Source organism: Erinaceus europaeus, chromosome 16, assembly GCF_950295315.1.
Source record: "Erinaceus europaeus chromosome 16, mEriEur2.1, whole genome shotgun sequence".
In the NCBI taxonomy this organism is placed as follows: Eukaryota; Metazoa; Chordata; class Mammalia; order Eulipotyphla; family Erinaceidae; genus Erinaceus; species Erinaceus europaeus.
The window spans coordinates 28,866,975-28,891,408 of NC_080177.1; the positions used below are offsets into that span (position 1 = coordinate 28,866,975).

General features: G+C 45.1%; 1 protein-coding gene across 13 annotated transcripts in view; it reads right to left on the bottom strand.

Moving 5' to 3' along the window:
- Window positions 1-998: 998 nt before the first annotated feature.
- SYNE2 (spectrin repeat containing nuclear envelope protein 2) overlaps window positions 999-24,434 on the bottom strand; it is a 429,917-nt gene continuing 406,481 nt past the window's right edge. For 2 of the 13 annotated variants that reach the window (XM_060174850.1, XM_060174839.1), the window contains 16 exons: window positions 23,879-24,066; window positions 23,215-23,365; window positions 22,034-22,216; window positions 18,764-18,901; window positions 17,230-17,424; window positions 15,669-15,948; window positions 15,049-15,117; window positions 13,990-14,132; window positions 10,059-10,173; window positions 9,164-9,366; window positions 7,472-7,672; window positions 6,510-6,638; window positions 4,348-4,539; window positions 3,288-3,374; window positions 2,281-2,330; window positions 999-2,017 (listed from right to left, as the gene is read on the bottom strand). In XM_060174850.1, coding sequence (XP_060030833.1) covers window positions 1,792-2,017; window positions 2,281-2,330; window positions 3,288-3,374; window positions 4,348-4,539; window positions 6,510-6,638; window positions 7,472-7,672; window positions 9,164-9,366; window positions 10,059-10,173; window positions 13,990-14,132; window positions 15,049-15,117; window positions 15,669-15,948; window positions 17,230-17,424; window positions 18,764-18,901; window positions 22,034-22,216; window positions 23,215-23,365; window positions 23,879-24,066 — 2,550 coding nt within the window. In that variant the 3' untranslated portion in view covers window positions 999-1,791. The remainder of the gene's footprint in view (window positions 2,018-2,280; window positions 2,331-3,287; window positions 3,375-4,347; window positions 4,540-6,509; window positions 6,639-7,471; window positions 7,673-9,163; window positions 9,367-10,058; window positions 10,174-13,989; window positions 14,133-15,048; window positions 15,118-15,668; window positions 15,949-17,229; window positions 17,425-18,763; window positions 18,902-22,033; window positions 22,217-23,214; window positions 23,366-23,878; window positions 24,067-24,434) is intronic. The other 11 variants (XM_060174840.1, XM_060174851.1, XM_060174842.1 and 8 more) reach the window with 10 other exon arrangements.

Consider the following 24,434-nt stretch of genomic DNA (forward strand, 5'->3'; position numbering starts at 1 on the left):
TGGCACTGGGATAGAACCTGGGAGAGCCTCTTTGCATCACCATTATGCTATCTCACTGGCCCAGAACTTAATCGGTTACTGGAAAAGTGATGATGCATTTTTCCATTGATAAACACGCCATGACATTTCCAACAGCCCATTATCTTTAGAATAGTTACCTCCTTTGGATTAAAGATAGAGGACAGAAATTCTGCCTTTTGTTTCTGGCAAATGTAAAAACAAGGACCATTCAATAAAGTAACTCAAAAGGCTTGGGTAACACTATTCTCTAAATTGCCCCCTAGAATTCTTATGTGTGAGATGAAGTGCATTCTTTTAAATAATTAACTTCGAAAGTGTGTGCCAAACATGTCCCTTTCCATATCACTAACAGTCTGTAACTTGAAACTCTTGAAGGAAAAAAATGAAGATGGACTCTCTCTGCCCGGTCCCTTTCCAGCGTGTTGTTCATGAACCCTGCACCTTGGACCCCAAGCACTGGCCGCCTGAGCTTCACATGCTGACGAGCTTCCCCTGAGGTGTGTGCTTTGCAGAAATGGGAGGGACTGAGGTTGCTGTTAGGCTATTGGTGTCAGGAGGTGTAGATACAGGTTGTGAACAGTTAACCAAGGAAGTGGTTTAGTGACTGGGAAGGAAAGCAGGTGTCTGGAACAACTGTTCCACTTAATCTGTTTGTTTGCACTAGAAACAGGCAAGTTTGGGTGAAATAGTTTTCCTGTGCACCTGCTATGTCAGCCTTCCTGCTATCCTAGTGGGTTTCTAGAGCTTAGAACTTATTCTGTGCAAAGTAGAATTAAAACTCTCAAATTTTGCCAGATTTTACATTTTTTTGCCCTACTTGGGCTTCATGCACATGCAATTTAACTTCTCCCAGGCCAGCTGTTTTCATTATTTTTGAGACAGAGAGGAAGAGACACAACTCATGTGGTGCCAGGGCTCAAGCCTACGCTGTCATTCCCAACCACTAAACTGTTTGAAATAATCTAGTACAACAAAAGCATGGCTATTTTGTTTTAATGAGAAACATCTTGAGTTGTGCATATCACAAACAGCTTCAAGTTTCTGCACCAATCTCTCTGTTGCCAAACAAAACCTGAAGCAGCACATTAAATGTGAAGTCTTATAAAATTAACTTACAAAAATGTCCTTAGTCAAGTCTGTCATTTGGCATTTACTGTACATTAGTCAAAAGCTCAAGCTAAAATCTGATTTTTTAAAAAAAAAATCAAAGTTTACAATATTCATACACATTGAGCATTGTTAAAAATATGCACAAATACCCACATCCATGCAATATAAAAGAGCAGACCCCCCACCCCCAGTACTGAACAGAACATTCTGGTTTAGAACCTATATAGTTCAAGATAGCTGATTGGAATAAAATTCATTCTGAGCATTTAAAATGATTGTTTCAAACAATTAGTCAGGAGTTTAAGCCGGTTTCTGAACCATCTCTAAGGTAAAATCTGCTAGCTTGTTTCTACAGTGTAATTAAGTGATGGGCACTACTGCTTAATAATGTTGTTTCACAAAGTGCTTGGCTTTTCAGGAAACAGCAGTTTCCAAGGATCCTGAAACCAATTACCTTTGCCAAAATGCCTTAGGACTGTTGCGCAGGCTCCCTGGTGGGGAAAATTATCACTGGACAGCTGCCCCGGATCCCTAGAGAGAGGTCTCTGCAGCAGGTCCCTGGATGTGTCCCTCAATGTCACTCACACAATGCCCGGGGGCCATGAGCTGGGTGCGGTGTAACAGGCTGGTGGTGGTGTGGTGCAGGTCAGGCGGAGCCCTCTATGTGGGGGGTGGCCCATTGGTGTACCTCAGCATGGGGTAAAAGGACCTGGCGAAGTTATTGGCTTGAGTGCAGCTATAGTCCTCTTCGGAGGATGGCAGCAGGCAGGCCAGAAACAGGAGCAGCAGCAGGAGCAGCTGTAGGGGCAGCGCTGCCCTGATCACCCGGGAGAGGAAGGAGCGCGGAGGTCTGGAGCTGCTGGAGCCTGAGGGGCTGGGTGCCCTGCTGGCAGAGGAAGTTGAGAGGTGATCAGTAGGTTCCAGATGGGAAACCCATTCACATCACCCACTCCTTATGTAAAGAGGTCCAGGACCTGAGACAGGCCCAATAACTGGAATTTTGTGTTGGAAGGGAAGCCCAGTCCTCTCCACAACAAAAGAAGGGTTTTTGTTTTTTTTTTTAGAAGGGCGTTGAAAAGTGAGTGGCACTGACTGGCAAGACTGGTGAGGGTAAGCGGGAACTTGTATCTGCAGCTACACTGTCCTTACCTGCTGCCTGTCTGGTTCTTGCCTTTCGTAGTTTTCTCTGCTCCAAACTGCTGGGTGAAAAATACAGTTAGTCAGTTGAAGATTATACCTGTAAGTAGTAAATAACTTTTCCTTTTTAGTTATTCAATATATACCTGCCTTACATTGTCTTTCTGACAATGTACAGTGAAAGTCTATGAGGTAAGAAATTGTGTCTGTCAAACTGTCAAGTTTCACATTCGTGTTTTTTGTTTGTTTGATATTTTTTAAATTTTTTTATATTTATTTTATTTATTTTTTCCCTTTTGTTGCCCTTGTTGTTTTATTGTTGTAGTTATTATTGTTATTGGATAGGACAGAGAGAAATGGAGAGAGGGAGGGGAAGACAGAGAGGAGGAGAGAAAGATAGACACCTGCAGACCTGCTTCACCGCCTGTGAAGCGACTCCCCTGCAGGTGGGGAGCCGGGGTTCGAACTGGGATCCTTATGCCGGTCTTTGTGCTTTGCGCCACCTGCGCTTAGCCCGCTGTACTACAGCCCGACTCCCTGTTTGATATTTTATGAAGAGATGAGGACCCTTCCCCACTACAAGTTATGAGGGCTCTTGTTTTTCTCCCCCCACTCTGGTCTCAGAGTAGAGCAGCTAAGAGAAGACAACTTTTGAGTTATTTTCACTATAAAGGTTCTTTGGATCAAGTCTCTCCATGGATCAGCAGGTTGAAGCAGATCTGTATTACCTTGAAATCTCCTGGTGGGCTCCTTCACCCACAGAAGGTGAAAGAGAGGGAGGAGAGACATCATAGCACTGCCTGAGAAATTTCACTTTATATGATGCTCCAATCCAGGCCCTTGTGCATGGTCAAGTGTGCGCTCTACTAGGTGAGCCACCACCCAACTCCCTTAGTAACTTAAAAATTACTAATGACAGACCACCACTGTCATAGGGAGTGTCAGGGGTTGGACTCAAGGCCTACACTTTCAACAGCCTCCTAAGCCACTTAACTTAAACAAACCAGTAGGTTTCTCACCTTCACTTGGGGAGCACGCAAGGATGCTGCTGACAGCTGGTCTCCAGAGTCTACCTTGTCAAAGCCAGGCAGAGGTAGGTCTGGGTTCTGAAATCCACAAGCCAGAAATTCAGCATGGGGAACCAGAAGGTTCTGAATAGTTTCAGAGCACAAAAATGCACTTGGTGCAGATTCTTCATTACACCACTCACCCCTTTCCTAATTCAAATCTTTCTTAAAAGGAGAGCACACTTCTCCCTTCAACAGGGCTTTTTGGAAAAAAAAAAAAAAGACATGGGCTGGGCGGCAGGCTAAGTGCACATGGCACCAGGACCAGTGTAAGGGTCCTGGTTCAAGACCCTGGCTCCCCACTTGCAGGGAGGTTGCTTTACAAGCGGTGAAGCAGGTCTGCAAGTGTCTTTCTCTCCCCCTCCTCTCTCGATTTCTCTCTGTCCTATCCAACAACACTGATAAACAATAAGGGCAACAAAAGGGAAAAAAATAGCCTCCAGGAGCAGTAAATTTGTAGTGCCCCAGCAAAAAAGAAAAGAGAGAGAGACACCTGTATCATTGCTCCACCGCACATAGAGCTTCCTCTTTCCCTGCAGGTAGAGTCTGGGGGCTTGAACCCAGATAAGACTTTTTTTTTTTTGTCCCTGGGGTTATAGTCAGTGTCCTTACCAGATTTCTTTTACTTTTTCTTACTCTCAGAGAGAGACAGACACCTGCAAGCACTGCTAGTGAAGTTTCCTCCCTGCAGGTGAGGAGCTGGGGCTTGTACCCGAGTCCGAGTCCATGCATATGGTAAAGTGTGCGCTCTACCAGATGTATTCCCAACCCCCACCGGTTTTTAGGATATAAAGAAATGTAAACAAGGGAAAGCCAACCACATGCAGGTAGTGTGGAAACTGAGATTAAAGGCAGCATTTCCAGTGGATGGTGAGTTTGCTGCAAGTAGTGAAGTGATCAATCATGTGGCCATCAAAACAAGACAGCCCTGGCAGCACAGATGAGTCTGTTTAGTGAGGCTAGGTGTACAGATTTCCTTTTGAGTTGACTACATTTGTATTTTGAGACTTACCTGGCTTTCCTGTAAGGACATTAAATCTTGGGATACTTGCTCCAGTAGCTGTTTGAGTTTCTTCTCAATAACATGAACCTTTTCTTCTGCTTCAATGTAGTCTTCACCATGTCCCTTGATCAGAAGGCTGTTTGAAATCTCTTGCAAGGAGTTTACTTGAGGTTGACATTCCACTAGCTCCTTTTCTAGTTGCTAAAAACAAACGTATATTAAAATAGTTGCTGATCAAAAGAGAAGCGAGTGTGACCAGCTGCGATTTGTCAATTATCAGGGAAGCTCCTGTCAGGATGAATGTGGGTGGTGCCGAATCCAAAACCTTCTAATTCTGTATGTGGATCATGGAGTGAGCAGGCAAATGTACATCCTATTCCTTTTCACTCTAGAGATATCTGTGATGCTGGAAAGAACTAAAGCATCAAGGGAATAGTCTGAGAGGACCAGGTTTTTAGGGCCAGCAAGGTAACTCACCTGCTTTGTCCTGCAAATAACCCAGGTTCCAGCCCTGCCCTCTGCTATGGAGCAAACTCTGGTATCTACTTTTTCTCCCTCCCTCTCTGTATGAAAAAACTGGCCTGCAGTGGTGAAGCCAGAGCATATGAATCAACACAACAAAATCCAGAAATTTGAAATATACGTTTGTTCAAGGATTTAGGAGTTTCTACAAAACAAAGTATGTATGTGAAAATATGGTGATTAATATGAATGAATAGGCTATTTTCTATTGGGGGGGCTTCAGGTGCATGATGGTGGAGGAGGACCTAAGTTAGGGGTAAGAAACTTTACACAGGTATCAACAACTGTATCTACTGTAAACCATTACTCCCCGCAAAAGAAAATAGCAAAGAAACACTACATACTGCGAAAAATTATTTCCTCATCTAGATTTGACTATATATTCCTTAAGCTCACTATAGATGTTTTCCTTTATTTATATTTAAAAAAATTAAAAAAGGAAGAGTCCCTCATCCACTATGGCAGGAAGTCAAGGTTAAATATAAAGTAAAAACATTAAACAATCTAGAGGTAAGTGAATCAGGTTTAGTCATCAGGGTGTGTCTCTTCCTTGCAAGCCAATTTAGTAGTCACTAGACAACCTCTGGCTATTTCAACTGAAGTGAATTCAAAACAGTTTATCAGAATATAAGCACTCAGTTGCTACCGTCATTACCATCTTAAAATCTAGAACATCTCCTTGCTGCAAAAAGTTCTTAACAGTGCTGCTGTGGAAAACTGAGCTTCACAAAGGTCTTAGCACACTTTCTTTTTTTCTTTTACTTTTACTTCAGGATTATCAGTGGGGCTTGGTGCCTGCCCCATAACTCCTCTGCTTGTGGTGCTGATTTTTCCTTTTATAATAGAGACAGACAGACACCTGTAGCACCGTGTCACTACTTGTGAAGCTTCACTCCTGCATGTGGGGACTGGGTCTTGAATCCACTAATTCCAGTGGCCTTTTTTTTTTTTTTAAATAGAGATTGGGAGGGATGCAGTGCTTCACTGCCTGAAGATGAGGACTGGGGGCTTGAACCCAGGTCCTTGTGCATGGGGATGTGTTTTTTACCAGGTGTGGCCTAGTCCACAAATATTTTTAAAACAGTGATCAAGATTTTGATTAGATTTAACTTATTTAAAATTAATGGACATGGGAAACTCAGCCACAAATGACCCCTAGCACATTGCCTGCCCATCACATGAGCTGTATTCACAAGAGGGGGAAAAAGACTTTTAGTCAAAAGAACAGAAGATACTGCTTAAATATCTTTGTCCTCAATTCCTGAATATTTTGAAAACCCTGGACCAAGGCTGCTCAGCAAACACTAACTGGGACACGAGAGCAGCACTCCTGAGCAGGACTTTGATATTCACACCACCGGTTTCCTTGCTCCCAGAAATGCCAGGTGAGGAAGCATAAAAGAAAAAAAAAATTTTTTTTATCACCACCAGGGTTATTGCTGGGCTGAGTGCCAGCACTATGAATCGACCACTCCTGACAGCCATTTTCTCTGTCACTATTTTGACAGGAGAGATAAAGACACCTGCAGACCTGCTTCACTGCTTGTGAAGTGTCGTCCCTGCACATGGTGCAATGTGTGCTTAAACAGGGGATGCCACCACCTGGCCGCATACAGCGGCATGTTTAGAACTCCTAGAAAGAAACTTACCATGAGTTCATCCCGACACTCCAAGAGAACCTGGGGGTCTGCATTTGGCTCGGTGACATGGGCCTTCTGCCTGCGGCTCTCAGCGTTTGCTAACCACAGTAGCAGGTTTTGACTCAACTGGTGGAAGTCCTTCCAAAGAGAAAAAAAAATTCTGAGCATTGCAGGTGTGCTGGTTGGTGTTTCTAATTCATTACAGACACTGTTTACTTACTCAGTGACTAAAAGGGCCCCCAGCCAGGGGAAGAGGGATGTAGGGAAGGAGTTTGGCCCAGCCCAGAAGGTCTGATGCATTTTGCCAAATGAAAAGTGGGCTATCAGAATGTCCCCAGTGATGTAAAGGAAGAGGGCCATCCATACCAACTGGCCAACAAATCTGTGGGGTTGAGTGGCTAAGGGAGCCCTACAAGACAGGCCATGGCTACATGTGGTGAGTGGCCTTATAATGGAGCCAGAGGTACAGTGTGGTGCAAAGCTGATGAGTGCTGAGTGTTTACTGAGTCAGGTACTGGGCTAATTCAGTGCTCCGAGTTCTACAAAAAGACCCAGTGAGGTACGTGCTAAATTTACTCCCCTTTTCAGCTGAGAAAACTGAGGCTTTAGAGGATGCAACGAAGAGGCCAAAGTCAACACAGCTGTTACACTGTAGAGCTGGCTTAAAAATGTACTTTGAATTAATCACTGTGCCCTAGGGCTTTCCTGACACAGGCCAATACAGAGATGGTGCTTCAGACCTACGGGAACATTTGTGGATGCCATTCTGAGAGGAGTGGGCCTGGGCAACAGAGCAAGAGGCGGCAGGCGGGCCTCTCTGAAGTGGATGGTAAAGGCATGTTTCCTAACACAAGGCATAGCTGGCTATGCCAAAGCAGTCTGCTGATGATAAAAATATCTGCTTCTGCCACCCATGTTGGTCCGGCTGTGCCAGGACAGGACATAGGCAGCTGGGTGCTGAATCAGCGTACCTGGCACTGCATGAGCGACCGCCGCAGGCTCTCTCTCCAGCTCTCCACCGCGCACCGTGCCGAGTCCCAGTGCAGACTCAGCTGGCCCACTCTACTCTGGAGCTCTTTGGATTCGGCGCTCTCGGCTTGCAGAAATTCCCTGCTGTTCACGCTGACAGAGACCATTAAAGCTTTGTAGGCTTCAAAAGCCTTTAATATCTCCTATTGTAGAGGGAAAAGACCAAGTTAGGCACTTTGAAAATAGTGATGTGGGGTTCACTGTGACCCTCAGAAGAGAAAGGATCTGCTCAATGCTCTCCCAAGTGGCAGCCACAGAAATAAGCATGACCTTGCCTGTGACTGGCTGGGCAGCATCAGGTGACGGAGCTGCCTTATACAGAGCCAGTGCACTTGGCCAGCCGGGCCCATGAGCTGAGGCCTGTTTCTGGCTGGCAGGCAGATGTCATGGGAGGGTTGAACAGACACTATTTACTAAATAGTAGTAAACAATCATCCTGCATTTGCCCAGAGCTGCCAAAGAAGTGTTATTCCTTTGTATGAATGATAACCCTTAACACAAAGTAAAATAAACGTACAGATCTAAAGAATTGTCTTTGTGTTTCCCCAAGCCATTGCCCTGAGACCTCTTAGGAGCTCAGGCTAATGGTCAGGACTGAGGCTGCCAGTTCCTGTGAGGTGAGCGCTGACAGTGTGGAGAACAAACTGTAACTGCACAACAGAAGAGCCAAGCCATAGAATTCATCCAGGTGAGCTGGTTCTTCCAACGCTCTACCAACAGACTTGGGAGAGACAGAGAGGAGAGATACCTCTGTACCGCCCTGGAGCCCCCATGTGGTGTCAAGGCTTGAACCCAAGGCCTTATGTATGGTAAGGTGTGCACCTTACCAGGTGAGCTATTCCCTAGTCCTCCACCACCAGTCTTGGTTGGAACCACTGCACACAGTTTGGAAGGGTGGTGTGAAGCTACCTAATGGTGGCTGCTAGCACTTCCATAGAGTTCAGAGGGGCTAGATGGTGTTGCCCCAACTTAAGCACACATAGTATGAAGTATCAGGACCTGGGTTTGAGCCCCCGCTCCCTACCTGCATGGGGGATGCTTCACAAGTGGTGAAGCATGTCTGCAGGTGTATCTTTCTCTCTCCCTCTATCTCCTCCTCTTTCAATTTCTCTATCCTATAAAATGGAAAACATGGCCTCCAGGAGCAGTGGATTCATAGTGCTGGCACCAAGCCCCAGAGATAACCCTAGAGGCAAAAAAAAAAAAAAGTCCATAAAATTCAGAGGTAGGGGCCAGGTGATGACACACCTGGCTGAGTGCACACATAGTGTACAAAAACCTGGGTTCAAGCCCCTGGTGCCCATCTGCAAGGGGATAACTTCATGAGCAATGAAGCAATGCTGTAGGTATCTCTCTATTCCTCGGTCTTCCCCTCTCCTCACAATTTCTCTGTCTCTATCCAAAATAAAGATTTGCTAAAATCTTTTTCCCCAGAGGTGCCTCTGAAATTAGTTGTTTCTAGAACTAGGCATTTGGGCCTCACCTGCCCAGTGCTGCTTTAGGATCATTTGTAAAATGCTCTGCACCTGGGTCCTTGCATGTTCCAAGAAGTGAGATGCATGAGATTCTACCCTTGTACAACTGCAAAGTATCCCCTGCTCCACTAATCATGCCTCTCCATGCTTCACACGCACCTGCATTCTCTTCACTCTGAGCTGCATTTCCTGGACATCAGAGGGAGGCTTTTCCACCTTGAATGTTTCTAGCTCTGCTTCAGTTTTTTTCAGCCATGTGGTAATGTCACTAATATCAGAGTTCAGCTGCTGCAAGTTCTGTTTTAGTCTGAGTTTATCATGGAATTCTTGTGCTTGAATCAACTCCCATCTTTCAAAGGCACCTGGAATAAAAAGCCACCATCAGAAAGAATCAATAATGCAAACATATGTCTCTTCCTTCAACTATTTCAGGGTCAGTGTGATAATACTTGTAAGGAATGCCCCTTACAGGAGGCTCAGGCGTTTGAAGTTATCATTTCCCTTAGAAAGCAGAATAGCAAGTTTCCCTTGCTCTGGTTCAAGGCCAATGTCCCTACACTCCCATGAGGGCTGGAATGTGCTCCGTGTATGCGGAGGAGGGCAGGGAACAGAACCTAACATGTTGCCAGTATGTGCTGTAGGAACAAGTTCAGAATTTCAGTCCACACTATTTGAGGGGATTTTTTTTCCCTTTGGTCTGTGAATGATGAGGCCAATATGATCAACCTGACTCTGACTTAGTCAAGAAGTTAATTTCATAATTGTTGAACGTGAGACACCAAATGGTCTTTGATCACCACCTTCATGTGTAACCGTACAAGTGAAGTTTTTAAGAGCGATTTCGAAAGTCAAGAGAAAGCATAGGGAATTTGATCATCTACACAAGAAAGCTCACTCTGTGATGGCATTGGCTGCTGTAGAGTAAGAGCAGCCGCTTTGGTGAGATAGATATTGAATTGACATTTATCTTGACATTCCATTAAGCAATGAAAAAACAGATGCCCAATCAGCACCAAACTCCACGTCCTGTAGCTACAGCCTGATGTAACTGTACCTGGCTGCTGCCCAGCTAGACTGGCCAGGTCCTCATTGCCTTGCTGTGAGTCACCTTTCAAGACACTGGGGTCTTCCTTGCCACCATCGGTGCCTGGAGATAACAGCAGCTTGACCTAGAATGAGCCAGTGCTTTAGTTACCACCTATCCATTTTCAAAGCCAGCAAAAGAGTAACTTAACCTATGTCAGGAAGTCAAAAATGAAGTTAAGAGCCCTTCCTCATAAGGTTAACTGTTAGCAATATATGTGTATTTTGGTATATTTGCACAGCTAACAGTTAAGGACAAGCAGGGCTGGGGGCTGGTTAGTAGCACAGCGGGTTAAGCATACATGGCACAAAGTGCAAAGACCAGCATAAGGATCCCAGTTTGAGCCCCTGGCTCCCCACCTTCAGGGAGTCACTTCACAAGTGGTGAAGCAGGTCTGCAGGTATCTGTCTGTCTTCTCTCTCGATTTCTCTCTGTCCTAGACAACAATGATAAACAACAAAAACAATAAAAGGGGAAGAAATGGCTTCCAGGAGCAGTGGATCCGTAGTGCACGCATCAACCGTCAGTGATACCTTGGAGGCAAATAATAATAATAATGATAATAATTAAAAAAAAAAAAGAACAAGCAGGGCTTTGGGCAGAGAAAAGGTCGAGGGAGGGGAAAGCAGGTGAGCCTTCAATATTGGAAATAAAGTGGCCTGATTTAATTTGCAAGTGTTCACACAAACCATAGAAAAGAAAGTCACTGAGGTGACCAGAAAACTATTGTGTGAGCACTTTTACATTTGTAGCATCTCATACTATTTTAGTCATCTCTCTCAGATCCTGTCTGGAGCTGGCTGACATTATTGTCAATGGCAATCGGAAGCAAAGAACAAACCCGCCTTCAAGGGTCATTTGTGACCAAGTATTTATCTTTCATGTACTGACTTTTATTACTGACTCTTTTGCTATCACAGAGCTGATTGGGCTATTTTACTTACCCAAAGGAAAAAGTCTTTTCCAAAAATAAGTGTATTCTTTTTTTAGAAAAGTCATGCTTTCTTTGGGCAATGCCCATACAGGATCTTTTTGTGGAATGAAAAACACTTCCTAGATTTGTTACTCATTTCGGATTAAAAAAAAAAAAGAAGAAATTGAGTTTTTGCAACTTCCCAGGTGAGGAACACAAGTACCAAACTGATGAAGCCAAATTATGTAGCTGTGGTTATACTGCAAAAATGAGACCCTGGGGTCTCTCTCCTCCACACTGTGAGGACTTACTCTGCACCAGAGAAGGGGCAGATCGAAAGTGACACACTGGCAGTGTCCTCAAGGGGCCCCTTTCTAGGAGTGAATATTATTAGTGGAGAATGTTCTGCCTGTACATGGTCAGACCCAAGGTACTTTGTAAAGGGGTGTCCATGCCCACTTCTGGTCAACATTAAACCTTGGGCTGTGTGCCCTCCATCAGCTGCCAAGACAGGGCATACCAAGGATTCATGTTGTCTCAAGAACATACCTCATGGCCCAGCCAAAGAACACCTATGTGTATACCTATGCTCACAGAAGCACAAACTGTAATAGCCCAAACCTGGAAGCAACCCAGATGCCCAACAACAGATGAAAGGGTAAGAATGTTGTGGTACACAAAAGGGAATACTACTCAGTCGTTAAAAATGATGAAGTCATCCCCTTACCCTCACCTTGGGTGGAATTTAAAGCAATCAGGTTAAGTGAGACATGCCAAAAAAGAGGACAGATACTGATGATCTCACTTGCAGGTGGAACTTAAGAAAACAGGGACAGAAAGGGAAAATCTCAAGTGAAACTTGAACTGGGCATGGCGTGTTGCAGTAAAGCAAAGGGAAAGGAGGGGATGGAGCGAGAGGTGGGAGTCCTGGCCTATGACAGTGGAACTGGACCTAAGTTGAAGGTGAGAGTGCTATACAGACACCTATCACAGGGAGATGAGAAATTGGACCCATATGTCAACAACTATACTGTAAACCACTAAGCCCCCAGTAAAATTATTAAAAAGGAGAAGAAAGAGGAGGAGGAGGGAAAGGAGGAGGAGGAGGAGGAAGGCAGCAAAGAAAGTCACAAATGTCTGCCGAGGAAGAGGAGATTCTGGATTGGGTATGGACATCCCTTTACAAAATAACTTGGGTGGGGGGCTGGGTGGTGGACACTCAGTTAAGCACACATATCACCATGTATAAGGATCCGGGTTCAAGCCCCTACCCCCCCCCCCACCTGCAGGGAGGACACTTTGCGAGTGGTGAAGCAGGTCTGCAGGTGTCTGTCTCCTCCTTCCCTCTCTGTCTGTCCTTCCCTCTCAATTTCTCTGTTCTGTCAAAATAAATAAATATAAAAGAAAGGGAATGGAAAGGGAGGGGAAAAAAGGAAAAATGACTATCAGGAGTGAACCCCAATAATAACCCTGGTGGCAAAAAACAAAACAACAGCACAAACTTGGATCTGAACAGGTGCAGGCAAAAATCTTCCCCAATGATTTAACAATGTTCATGCCTAGAAAGAGGGCTCTTTGAGAACGGAGTCAGTGATGTTCATATTGCTTTGGTTTTAAGCAGTGATACTAAATGTACACGAGATATTATATTATCTATTTTTGTTTTGCTTTGTACCAGAGCACTGCTCAGCTCTAGTGTATAGTGGTACTGGGGATTGAACTTGGGACCTATGGTGCCTCAAGCATGAAAGTCTTTTTGCATAGCCATTATGCTATCTCCCTAGCCTTACATAAAACATTTTGATTTTAACCTACTCATCACTCATCCTCTGCACTGAAAATCATTGTGGCAGACATTAAACCTCAGGATGGCTGCCCTCTAATAGCCACCAAGCCAGAGCAAGCCAAGGATTCACGCTGTCTGAAAATGAAGCAGAAGGAACTGTCACTGTTATAAACAGTAACTCAGAGCCGTAACAGGAGTGGTGATGATCACTTCTGAGGGCCTTTCTTTTTTTTTAAATTTTATTTATTTATTTATTTATTTACTGGCTAGAGACAGCCAGAAATTGAGAGGGAAGAGGATGATAGAAAGGGTTAGGGACAGAAAGTCACCTGCAACACTGCTTCACCACTTGCGATGCTTTCTCCCTGCAGGTGAGGACTGGGGGCTTGAACCTGGGTCCTTGTGCATTGTAACATGTGTGCTCAACCAGGTGCGCCACAACCTGGCCCCTTGAGGGACTTTCTTATATTTTCACACACAGAATCCTGGGTGGGAAGGTTGACACTCAGGTGAGGAAAACTTAAAGGGAAAGGCAAAGTGCTTGTCCCCCAGAGGAATCCACTGGTAGTGCTAGGATTCAAACAAGTCTGCAGTAGCATACTGGTAAATCTGTATCACCATCATCTTAATTTATTAGATAGAGACCGTCAGAAATCAAGAGCAGAGGGAGAGAGGCAGAGAGATACCTACAGAACTGCTTCAGCACACTCAAAGCTTTCCCCCTGTAGGTAGGGACGGGGGCTCGAACCTGGGACCTTGTGCATTGTAACATGTGCTCTCAACCAAGTGCACCACCACCTGGCCTCCCTGGTAAGTCTTTCTGAATATGAAGTTGTAATTTTCTGAACAGGGTGTGTGATCAAAAAGTAAGTAACGGTTTGGGAGATCAGGAGCAACCCAGAAAAGCCAGCACTTTGCTTTTCCACTATTTGCATGGATCACTGAGTCGACAATAATAATCACCATGAGATCACATCCACAGAGAGATGGGTTTGGGCTAGAAAGTGACTTCTAACTCTGGTCATTCCCCCCCCCCCCCGGAATTCTAATAAAGTATAAACAACTCAGCAGAGAGAGTGAGTGACAAGGGAAAACTAAAAATATGTCCAGCGAGTGAATACAGGCGGTATACACCAAAATCTCCTAAAAACTCTAACTGGTATTCATGCACTTGGATTTACTCCTGGGTGTTCAAGACTTACATAGCCTGGCTTGTAAGGGGTGCTGGAATCTTCGGGGGGGATGGGCTGAATATTCCTCTCGCCTCCCATTTGTTTGTAGCGATGCTTGGGGCTGGAAGGGCTGTCAGGAACATGCCATGAGTGGCCCTCAGAGATGGATTTACCTGCAACAACAAATACCCAGTAACAATCCATTCTCTCCAGAGGACCCATATTTGGTTACACAGAAAAGGTCATGGGTAACATGGATTACAGTAGGACATGGATTCTGCAGCTTTCCTTGCAAAGCATGCACGTTTGCAAAATGTCAGTATGTCCCAGAAGGGAATGAGATGAGAGTCATGCAGCTGAGCAACACTGGGCCTCCACAAGATGGAATCACAATGGAGTATGACAAACATGGTTTGCTGCAGGATGTGGGGTGTTTTGGAGCCGAGGTCGCTAGTGAGGGGGGGCGGGGACAATGGGCAGCAAGGCCGGGTCTGAGGTTAAAGAGGTTGGGGGGCTGGAAGCACTGTCAGGAGTGAAGGGGAGATTGAACACCAGGGTGGACATGGGGATCACAGGTAGCTGTTTGTGGCTCTACCCCATCACTACAGATAGACATGAGATGGGGATAAAGATTAAAGCTGCAAGTCAAGGAAGAGGAAGCTTCTTCTGGTAGATGAAATAGTACCTCTGTCCCTCCCCACATGCCCTCACCGTCTCCCCAGGAAGTCACCATAAGCAAGGAAATAGTTCCAAGCTAAGCCACCATGAAGAAAGCCTGGCCCATCCCAAAGGACGTCAGTTAGATGGAAGGAAAAAAAACAAAACACAAATCGTAAGGCATCATGAAAAATCCACTCTGCACAGGCCTGAGGGGGAGGAGAGGGGTGGTGCTGAGACGTTGCGATCTGGGTAGAAGGAGCACGCAGGTATGTGTGAGTACAGCAGTGTAAATACACCATGACACAAGGACCAAGGCGCATGGTGTCCACAGAAGGCAGAGGTCAGACATGACATGGGAGCGAGGTTTAGGATGCAGTGTGTGCCACAGGATGCTGCCATGTTGAGACACATGCACAGGCAGGGGCCTACCAGAAGACGCTTTCAAAGTGTTTGTGGTCATTTTAAGATATGCCTCAGGATTTTCAGGGATTTCTACATCTGAAAAAGAATAATGTCGGTTTCCTCACTGCAGGAGTCTGTAGATGAATGCCCACAAGTATTAAGTTAAAACAGTAGAAACATTGTTGGCGGGGAGGAGAAAAGTAACTACCTTTTTATCTGTTTTCTTAAAAAGTTTTCAAGAACCAGAGGGTTTGTTTTAGCCAACTCCTGAGGGCCTGAAGTACTGAAGGGGGTGGGGTGAGGGGGAAGTGCACAGAAAAGATGGAGACACACAATCCTCTGACGCTCTGAAAGACCCAGCAGAAAACGTCACTGATGAGCTTCCCAAAGAATCAGAGACACCAGCCAATGGGCTTCATGTCCCAAATGTGAATTTCATTTTCCTCCCCTTACTCTGCTTGTAATAGAAGTGAGCCAACTCTCAGGTAAGTCACAGGTGGGCAGGACAAGACACAGGAAGTCACAGGAAGTCTGGGCCAGCCATTAGCTGAGCCCTTTGTGCTTGCTGAAAGGTGGCCATATTGCTAAGGTGCTAAAACCATAGCCCATTGGGTCCATTGCCAGGGCTCTGGAAATGCAGCTGTTACCTGACAGTGCACTGTAGAATGGGGCCTCCTCGTCGTCTTCATGAGAGGACGAGCCCCCCACGTCACCTGTGTGGTCCCACTCCAGGGGGATGGAGTCCACACTGACCGGGGTCTCACAGCCAGATCGCTCAGGCCCAGGTGCCGGGGGCACCAGATGACAAAGGGACTGTGGGGATGAGGGTTCACTCTCTCTCCTTTTACGCCAAGTGTCAGTCTGGATCTCTCTGGGGTCTTCCATGTCTGCTTCATTCTCAGAGGCCTCCTTTTCATCTTCCAAGCCCTAAAATGGAAATAGCAAGGGTTCAAAACGAACTAATCACAGGTATTGTGGTTACAGGAGCATCAGAATTCTGAGGCACCAGCAGTATCTGAAAAAAGATCACCGCCAGCATTTGAGGCTTTTTCCTCCCTCTTCTCTCCCTCCCTCCCTCCCTCCCTTCCTTCCTTCCTCTCTCTCCCCCCACCCTCTTATTCCTAGGTCCTGCTGTCAGATTTTTCAATTTACATGGCGAGTTAGGCGTAGCAAGGGCACTACAGTCTGATTTTTCTACAAATTCCAGCTTCTGTCCAAGGCAAGCTGTAGGTTAAGTAACTTTATCTAGAAGAAAAGGAAATGAAGGCCAAATTTCATTGGTGGTCAATGGCAAGTTCTGAAAAAGAATAGTTAAAAATGATTTTTAAAAGCTTTTAGAGTGTTATGGATAAGACTCACAGGCTCCAGGACCACGTGTCCTAGGCCCATTCTTTCTTATTCCCTAATCTTGTTTAAAAGACAGACTGTCCTGTAATGCCTTCAAGAAACATGACTGTAAATTACTATATTTAAGAATGAGATATTACAGGGTAATTTTTTAGGCTGACTGGTGAAGAAATAATTACAAGTTAGTTAGATGGACATTAAAAAAAGGAAGAGAGTGAGTGAAGCGAGTCAGTTACATTGGCATACAAACCCAGTGAACCCTAAAATTCCCCAATACTAGAATGAAAAGGTTACTACTTCCCAAGTTACTACTATATAAGCAAAACCAGAACAGTGAATGATATATTCAGAAGGGTTGGCACATGCTGGAAAAGCCTGAACTGAACGGAACATAAAGAACACAGGTTATAAGAGTACGGATTTTCAGACATGTCATCCTTTTCACTGGGTAATGCAAACTTCCAAGTCACTGTGGCTCTGTATTAGTGAAAACAGGAAAAAAAAAATTACAGGTTTTCTGCCACATAATAAATCATAATTAAGCAAAGCAGAATATGTCTGATTATTTTTTAAAAGAAGAAGAAGGAGGAGGAGGAGGAGAAGAAGGAGAAGGGGGCAGTGACACATCTGGTCGAGTACACACATTACCATGTGCAAGGACCTGGGTTCAAGACCCTAGTCCTTGCCTGAATGGGGCAAGCTTCACAAGTGGTGAAGCAGTACTGCAAGTGTCTCCTCTTCCTATTTCCACTTTCCCTTTCAATTTCTCTGTCTCCAGAAAGAAAGGCAAAACACAAAAAGAGATTTGGCCACTCAACTGTAAGTGTCCCAGAAGCCCTCTGTGGGCAGAGACCCCCTTACCGGAGCATGGGAGGTGAGCCGTCGGTGGAATCGAGAGACTCTGCCAAATACTTCCTGGCAGTACCGGTGCAGTTCCTCCAACTCATCTTCAATCAGTACAGCATCTAGGGGCTCACTCTTTTGAATGAGCTGCTCCCCAAAGACAATGAGCTGATCAATCTTGTTGGTATTTAATGTGATCTCCTGCTGGAAACCCTAGTCAGAACACGAGAGAAAGGTATTTCCCTAAGGATCCAAACAATCTCTCTTAAAACTCATCATTACTGTTTTATTCTTTTGCCTGATACACTAGCTTCCTCAATTTCCAACTAAGCGACAGCCACTAATAATTTTAAGTGATCATATATACTTTTTTTCTTCTCTTCTTGGCACTGACTTTTTCAACTAAAGTAATTTTGAAAGTTTGCATGGATGGACACCAACTGTTAGTGGGTATGCAAGACAGAACCTGTCTTACCATCCTACTGACACTGGAGGGAAATAGGAAAATTTCCCACAATAACCATGCAACAGGCATTGACTTCTGCTGACAGTAACAGTGCTCACTGGTCCCATTATAGCAGAGAAGGCAAATTTCTAGTTTCAACTTCTTGTAAAATATGTAACCAAGGGGGAGTTGGGTGGTAGCACAGCCAATTAAATGCACGTGGCGCAAAGCTCAAGGACCGGTAAAGATCCCAGTTTGAGCCCCCAGCTCCCCACCTACTGGGGAGTCGCTTCACAGGCGGTGAAGCAGGTCTGCAGGTGTCTATCTTTCTCTCCTCCTCTCTGTCTTCCCCTCCTCTCTCCATTTCACTCTGTCCTATCTAACAATGATGACAACAATAAAAACAAGGGCAACAAAAGGGAAAAATAAATAAATAAAATTTTAAAAAAGATATGTAACCAAGAAGGGAATTACAGTGAGGTTTAAGTGTGACTGGGAAGCAAGACTGTATCTGCTCCTGACCTCACTGCTGATACAAACTTTCCTTCTGAAAAATCAATTGGCCTCTAGTGCTAGAGAAACAGGATCTTATCAGGCTGTGAACTTGATGTATATTCCCTCCTTGAATGATTATAATGACAGAGGGTCTCATTCTAGTGACCCCTCAACTGAGAGGAACAGTATCCTTGCTCTGATGACCCTAAGTGCCTACATACAGCCTGACTGCTTCAGTGATTCTGGAATCTGTTCTTGGGGTATCAAGCATGCTCTTGGCCAGCTCTGCACTGCAGAGGCACCTTCTTTTTTAAATTAATTAATTAATTAATTAATTTTGTTGCCCTTGTTTTGTTGTTGTAGTTATTATTGATGTCATTGTTGTTGGATAGGACAGAGGGAAATGGAGAGAGGAGGGGAAGACAGAGAGGGGGAGAGAAAGACAGACACCTGCAGACCTGCTTCACCGCCTGTGAAGTGACTCCCCTGCAGGTGGGGAGCCGGGGGCTCGAACCGGTCCTTGTGCTTAGCACCACCTGCACTTAACCCGCTGCGCTACCGCCCGACTCCCGAGGCACCTTCTTTTAAGAGAAGCTAAGGAAGTGGTCTTACATTCAGTTGACGCATCTTGTCATCAGCATCACTCTCCGAGAAATGCTCTACGTTGGTCAGCTGCAGGTCCATCTCTGTGAGCCACACCAGGATGCTCTCTCTCGTCCCCTCGAATTCTTCTCTCTGGTTAGTGAAATGCTGTGAAGGGGGAAAGGAAGGCACATATTTGTATGGATGGTGAAAGGGAACACAGGAGATCAAGGTCACTATGAGCCAATAGAAAAAGGGGTCTGGGTGCTGATAGTATGAAATCTGCCATAGATCTCACTGGGGTACCTGGAGTGTGTCTCACAAAGCATTTGTGGCCAGTGTGGGGCCAGAAACTTGCAGTCTACTTTGGTGGTGGGAATGGGGTGAAATTATACTTCTATTAACTTAAAATACTTAAAATCTCATAAATCACTATTAATTCAACATGTCAGGGGAAAATAGATTTAATACTTCAAGTTCTCTAACTGCCTAGCCCATAGTTCTGAGCATACATATTTTCTTTAACCGAAGTAGTTAATGTTTCAGATCTGTAAGATGATCAAATTCTGACACTAGGCTTAAATTGTTTAAGCAGCTCTAAAAATATGTATGTATGTGTGTGTTTATTACCTACAACCTTAGGCCAGATAGATTAAAAAATAAAAAAAAAAACATTTGGCTCTGTCAGTATCTAAGATACGGTGATTAGTAGATAACCCTAAAGGGCATAAAGCATAGTGAGATCAAGTGGACCCTAACCATTGAATTTTCAAAGAAAAACAAGTCCCCAAAGACTTGATTATAATAATAATAATTATCTACTGCTATTTTAAATCCTTTTGAAGACTACAAGGAACCCTGCCACCAAGTTGCAGGTGCTACTGATTCCATTCTGACTTCCCTGGGCAGACAACCTCACCAATGTGTCCTGGAACCTCACAATTCTAGACCCCCTACCCGACTAGGGAAAGATAGAAACAGGCTGGGAGTATGGATCAGCCTTCCAATGTCCATATCCAGTGGAGATGCAATTACAGAAGCCAGAATTCCCACATTCTGCACCCCATAAAGAATTCTAGTTTAAATTCCCAGAGGGCTCTGAGCTCTAATTCCATCAGGACCCAGAGAGAGAAGAAAAAAAAAAAAAAAAGGAAGGACATTTGAAAGTAGCAATAGGTGTAGGTATGACTTAGAAAGGAAGGGGCGGTAGGAACATAGAAAAATAATGGGCAAACATATATAAATATGTATAGATAGTTACAGAAATAATAGTGAACTCATGTGGGTGGGAGGGATGGGTCACAGTCTTTTGGTGGTGGGAATGGTATTTATGTACACTCCTAGCAAAATGTAGACCTGTTCTTTAAGTGGCTCCATGAAGATTCATGCCAGGCTCCTCACCTGTTTTTACTGTTATATGGCAAGCGAAGTTTTGGCTTAGACAAAAGGGATTGAGCAGTTTCAGCCTGGAAAAGTACTGCACTGACGTAATTCTGAGTGTGTATCATTAATGAAAGAGGACCCATAGGAGATTTACACCTCCAATTAAGCATGCCTCTCCTGCTACCACTTCAGATGTGGGCAGCTGATTTTTAGAAAAATATAGCATTTGGTGCCAGATGAAGGGTTAGACTGGTAACAGTCAAATCATCAGGGAATAAAGAAGTTAATAGTGGTCTGGGAGATGGCTCAGTGGATAAAGCACTGGACTCTCAAGTGTGAGGTCCCAAGTTCAATCACTGACATGCACCAGAGTGATGTCTGGTTCTCTCTCCCTGTCTTCTCCTATCTTTCTAATAAATAAATAAATAAATATACTATTAAAAAATTTCACAGTTAAAAAAGAAAAAGGAAGTCAATGTAAGGAAGTAGTTTGAAAAGCTAATCAATTGTGTCCTGAGAGAGCTAAAAAGAAGGAAAATACTGCCTATAGTTTCATCTTTCTACCTTTATTTTAAGAGCATTGTGCCCTTAGAACAGAAGCAGGGATTTAAATGATTTCTTGGGGATTTATGAAACAATGAGGGAGAAGCACATCTGGTTGGAGTGCCTATGTTACAATACACAAGGACCCAGGTTCAAGCCTCTAGTCCCCACCTATAGGGAGAAAGCTTCACAAGTGGTGAAGCATTGTTGCAGGTATCTCTGTGTCTCTCTTTTGTGTCTCCCTCTATTCTCCTTTCTCTCTCAATTTCTGTCTCTATCCAGTAAGAAATTACACACACACACACACACACACACACACACACACACACACACACGAAAAAAAAAAAAAACAAAAAACAAGGAAGGAAAGGTGAAGCTTAGACTAGATGTAGCCTGTTGTTTGAGGGCATCAGGGCCCCAGTGCATGATGGTAAAGAAGGGCCTGGGTTAGTGGTGGGAGTGGTGTGCAGATACCTATTATAAAAACAAAAGGAATGGTACCCATGTGACAACTGGATTGTAAATCATTACCTCCCTAATCAATTTCCTGCAGGGTCAGTATGACAGCTCACCTGAGAAAGTGCCTGCTCTGCTCTGCATGTGACCCAGGTTTGAGCCTGGCCCCCACCACTGGGGGAAACTTCAGTGCTGCAGTGTCTATCCCTCTATCTAAAAAAAGTCCACTGTGGCAAAGCCCCAGTGATAGGTGAATACATAAATTAATTTCTGTAGCCACTATTTACACCAGTTCTGTCAATTTACTTAACTTATTTATTGAATAGAAAGAGAGAAATTTGGAGGAAGGAGGGAAAAGGGGAGAGAGACAACTGCAGTACTACTTCACTGCTTAGGAAGCTTTCCCCTTGCAAGTGGGGACCAGGGGCTTGAACTCAGATCCCTCAATGTTGTAACGTGTTTCTACTGCCTTCCACCCCCACCCCACTGTGACAATGAAGACAGGGTGTAGTCCATTTCCCTCACTGTAAGAACCAAGAAGATATGCAGAATAGGCAAAGGGGGTCTCATGCCAGAGTTCATGGGCACCTTTGCCACACTCAGTGACAGCAGCAGTCAGGCTCTGAGCTACCTGTGAGCTGATGTGCACAGGGGGTTACAGGGTCTGAAAACAGAGGTGTCTGGTGACTCTAATCACATAAGCTCCACCTAAGGACTGTTCTTTGGCAAATACATCTTTTTAAAAAATGAATGCTGGCAGCTTTGGGCTTAGACAAAAGGGAAGGCTGTGTTTGGGAGAATGTTAAGGTAGCACAGACCCCACAGGAAATTGACTCTCGGCTTTGTGACATGCCTGACATATCCCGTCCGCCAGAAAAATCTACAAAGAGCCAAGGGGATGCTGAGAAGGTTAGTTACCCTGAGCCTTCGCAGGATGGCCGTGACCCGCCTCTGGAGGTTGTCCCAGCGCTGGTTGCCCTCGTGCACCATCTGCTTCAGTCGGCTGGCCGTGTCAGTGCGGTTTTCACGGGCCAGGCGTCGGTACTGCTTGTTGATGAGCTCCAACTGCGTGAGCCGCTCGTGGATCTGCCGCTGAAAGGCCTGCGTCCCAAGGGAGAGCCATCAGTGCCAAGCAGGCAGGGTCAGGACACCCCTTCTGGACTCCACCACCTGGTGGAGTGTCAGAAGGCTGACCTCTACAGTCAACAATATTTATACACCTTTCCCATATTTGGGAGCTACTCTCTTCCCTGATCCAGCTTTCTAGCCCTTTTTCCAGCCATGACATCTCCCCAGACAATAACTTCGGTCCACCTGCATATCAGGTGTCAGGCTCAGAAAGAAAAGAAAAAAAGTATAGTCATGGACCCTTTGGAATATAATTAAAATAAGCCTACTAGCTATCTACGAAATGGAGACCCACAAATCTTCATCTGCAATATTCCAGCCTTTAGGTTCATGATTAGTCAACAATTTGTTTGGCTTTATATGTTAACTCTTTTTTTAGCCACCAGGTTCCAGATGCTAGCATGATGCCAACCAGACTTCCCTGGACAGACAACCCCACCAATGTGTCCTGGAGCTATGCTTCTCCAGAGTCCCACCCCACTAGGGAAAGAAAGAGACAGGCTGGGAGTATGGACCAACCTGTCAACGCCCATGTTCAACAGGGAAGCAATTACAGAAGCACCTTCTGCACCCCATAATGAGCCTGGTTCCATAATCTCAGAGGGTTAAAGAATAGGAAAGCTTTCAAGGGAGGGGATGGGATATAGAGTTCTGGTGGTGGGAATTGTGTAGAGTTGTACCCCTCTTATCCTATGTTTTTTGTCAGTGTTTCCTTTTTATAAATAAAAATTAAAAAAAAAAAAAGGCTGATCTCACCTGTCCTGACTGGCAAGGTCACAGCACAGAGATGGCAAACATCTGCCATGCCTTGCACAGCTGTTTTAGTGGCTGGTGGCAGCTTTTGGACTGGGTGGCTACGGCCTGAGGTGGGGGGAATGACTGCCTGCCTCTCAGGGGATGCCTTTAACTAGCTAAGCCTGCATCTCTGCAAGCCTGGTTATCAGGGGCATTGGAATGGAGAGGGACTTTACCTCAAACCTCTTCAGCTCTTCTTTGGCACTTGTGTACAACACCTCTGAGGAATTCGGGTAAGCTGCCGTCCTCTCAGCTGATTTGAGCCAGTCCTCAAAACGGGAGTAGTCATCTAAGAACTTCTGCCACAGGCGCCAGGTCTCCTCAATTCTGACAGAAGACAAGCAGCTTACTGCTAGAAACCCACTTCCACCGTGAGCTTCCAGCTGCTTCTCTCTGAATGGTCCCTTTCCCAGCCTCCCTGGTCATGGTATAGTTGGGGCTGGGGGAGGGGAGATTCTGCCACCCCCTGCAAGAAATAACCAGGGTCATTCCTTTTGGTCAGGACACCATGCTTCTGGGAGCACCAAGTACCTCAGAGCTCCTGCTTCAGAGGTTAAACAGGAGTCAGGACTTTCCTCATGAATTTATAGTTGGATACATCAGAAGGACAGTGGCCAGCTATGCTTATAGCCTGGGACATGGGAGATTTGGGAAAGGACACTGTCCCAGTGATATTTTTCTCAAAGAAGTTCTCTAATAATCACCAGTCACATCACCTGTGCTTCCCTGCTAATAGCCACAAAGTGAAGTGAGCAGAGTGGTTATTGTCATTTAGCTCAGAAGGCTGCACTGAGTTGGGCTGGCCACCCTGAAAGAATTTAGGGGCCGCTCAGTTCTTACTTCATCCGTCGCTCCATGGACATGGCACAAATATTCCTCCAGCGCCTGTCCAGGCTTCGGGTGGTCTGCTGGATGGAGTCACACTCAGTCTCATTGGCACAGGCATCAGAGTCATGCAGAAGCACATCGCAGATGTTAAACACAGACTCCACGCCAGCACTGTGCTGTTCAATGTCTCGCTGCAGGTCCTACACGAGAAGAGAAGCATCTTGACGTGGTGGTGTTGGTGGCAGGGGCAGCGCTAAAGGTCTCCAGTGCCCTCCCATCTCCCAGCCCAGGGGGCATAGTCCTGGGTGCATTCCCACCTGGGAATCAGCAACATGACCCCAATCCCTCTCATTTTGGGGCGATCACTATGCTGTAGCACCTGACAAAGAGCTTAAATGCTGGTGCAGATGAGAATGTACTGAACTGACTATGTGAGTGAGTGGGGATACCCCAAAACTGATTGGTGGGATCTAAAAGTTTTATTATTATTTTCCTCTCTCATATTGATTAAATAGTGATTTATAAGATCATAAGTTAATAGGAGTGTATATTAACACCATTCTTGCCA